This window comes from Carlito syrichta, unplaced genomic scaffold (genome assembly GCF_000164805.1).
Source record: "Carlito syrichta isolate Samal-C Ts95f unplaced genomic scaffold, Tarsius_syrichta-2.0.1 Scaffold135681, whole genome shotgun sequence".
Taxonomy (NCBI): domain Eukaryota; kingdom Metazoa; phylum Chordata; class Mammalia; order Primates; family Tarsiidae; genus Carlito; species Carlito syrichta.
Window position 1 is genome coordinate 16,119 of NW_007079777.1, and position 927 is coordinate 17,045.

Consider the following 927-nt stretch of genomic DNA (forward strand, 5'->3'; position numbering starts at 1 on the left):
CATGCCGGCATCCTCCCCACCCACCCAGGCATTTGCACGTCGCTCTAGTCGTGCCGGCAGGACAGCCCCCTGTCCAAGTGCCGGGCCGGTCCCACGCATCACAGCCGGCCCGTCTGCACAGAGACGCCTCCGCCGGCGAGCAGCACACAGAAGGACCGAGGACGCCTCCTAGGGAAAGACCCCCAGGACTGACCGTCACCCGAGAACACACGAGACTCGGGGCAGGGGAAGGGAGACACGTGGACGGCGGGGTTACCCAAGGAGGCAGTGGGGACCGCGAGGACGCTTCTGGACGTGTCCGCCTCGAGGGAGTGGACTGGGGGAGGGGAGGAGGTCTCCCCACCAAGACTCGGGCGCGGGCTGGTTTCTGAGCTGTGCGACTGTCCTCTGTTCCAGCAAATGTCAGCACAGGACGACGTGCTGGACCCGCCCCCCTGGACAGTGAGCCCGCGAGGGTCTGCCCAGGTTCCCCGGGCGCCCCCTCTCTGCGTAGCTCACGCCACCGGCCGCTCCCCCACAGGATATCTTTGCGGATTTTGTCACGGTTGAGATGCTCTTCCACGCCAAGGCCCTGGAGGTGTATTCCAGAGCCTTCCAGACGCTGGCGAGCTACGACCTGGAGAGAGACCAGCAGGTGGGTGGCAGACACCCCAGTCTAGGGATTGATTGTGACAGGGTTTTCCCCGTGTGGTGGCCCGGGCAGGGCTCACCGCAGCCTCGGTCTCCTGGGCTCAGATGATCCTCCTGCCTTGGCCTCCTGAGGAGTTGGGACAGCAGGGCCCTGCCCCCAGCCTGGCTTATGTATTTATCTCTTTGTGTGTTTGTTGTTTTTTTTTTGAGTTGGAGTCTCACTCTGTCGCCCAGGCTGGAGTGCCGTGGCACGCTCATGGCCACCCCAGCATCGACCTGCTGGGCTCTGGCGATCCT

The 927-nt window shown here is 64.3% G+C and overlaps 1 protein-coding gene across 1 annotated transcript in view; it reads left to right on the plus strand.

The window, feature by feature from the left end:
- LOC103250907 (protein FAM92B-like) overlaps positions 1-927 on the plus strand; it is a gene marked incomplete at its 3' end in the record, with an annotated part of 7,015 nt that overhangs the window by 5,230 nt on the left and 858 nt on the right. The window contains exon 3 of the mRNA XM_021708268.1: positions 521-634. Coding sequence (XP_021563943.1) covers positions 521-634 — 114 coding nt within the window. The remainder of the gene's footprint in view (positions 1-520; positions 635-927) is intronic.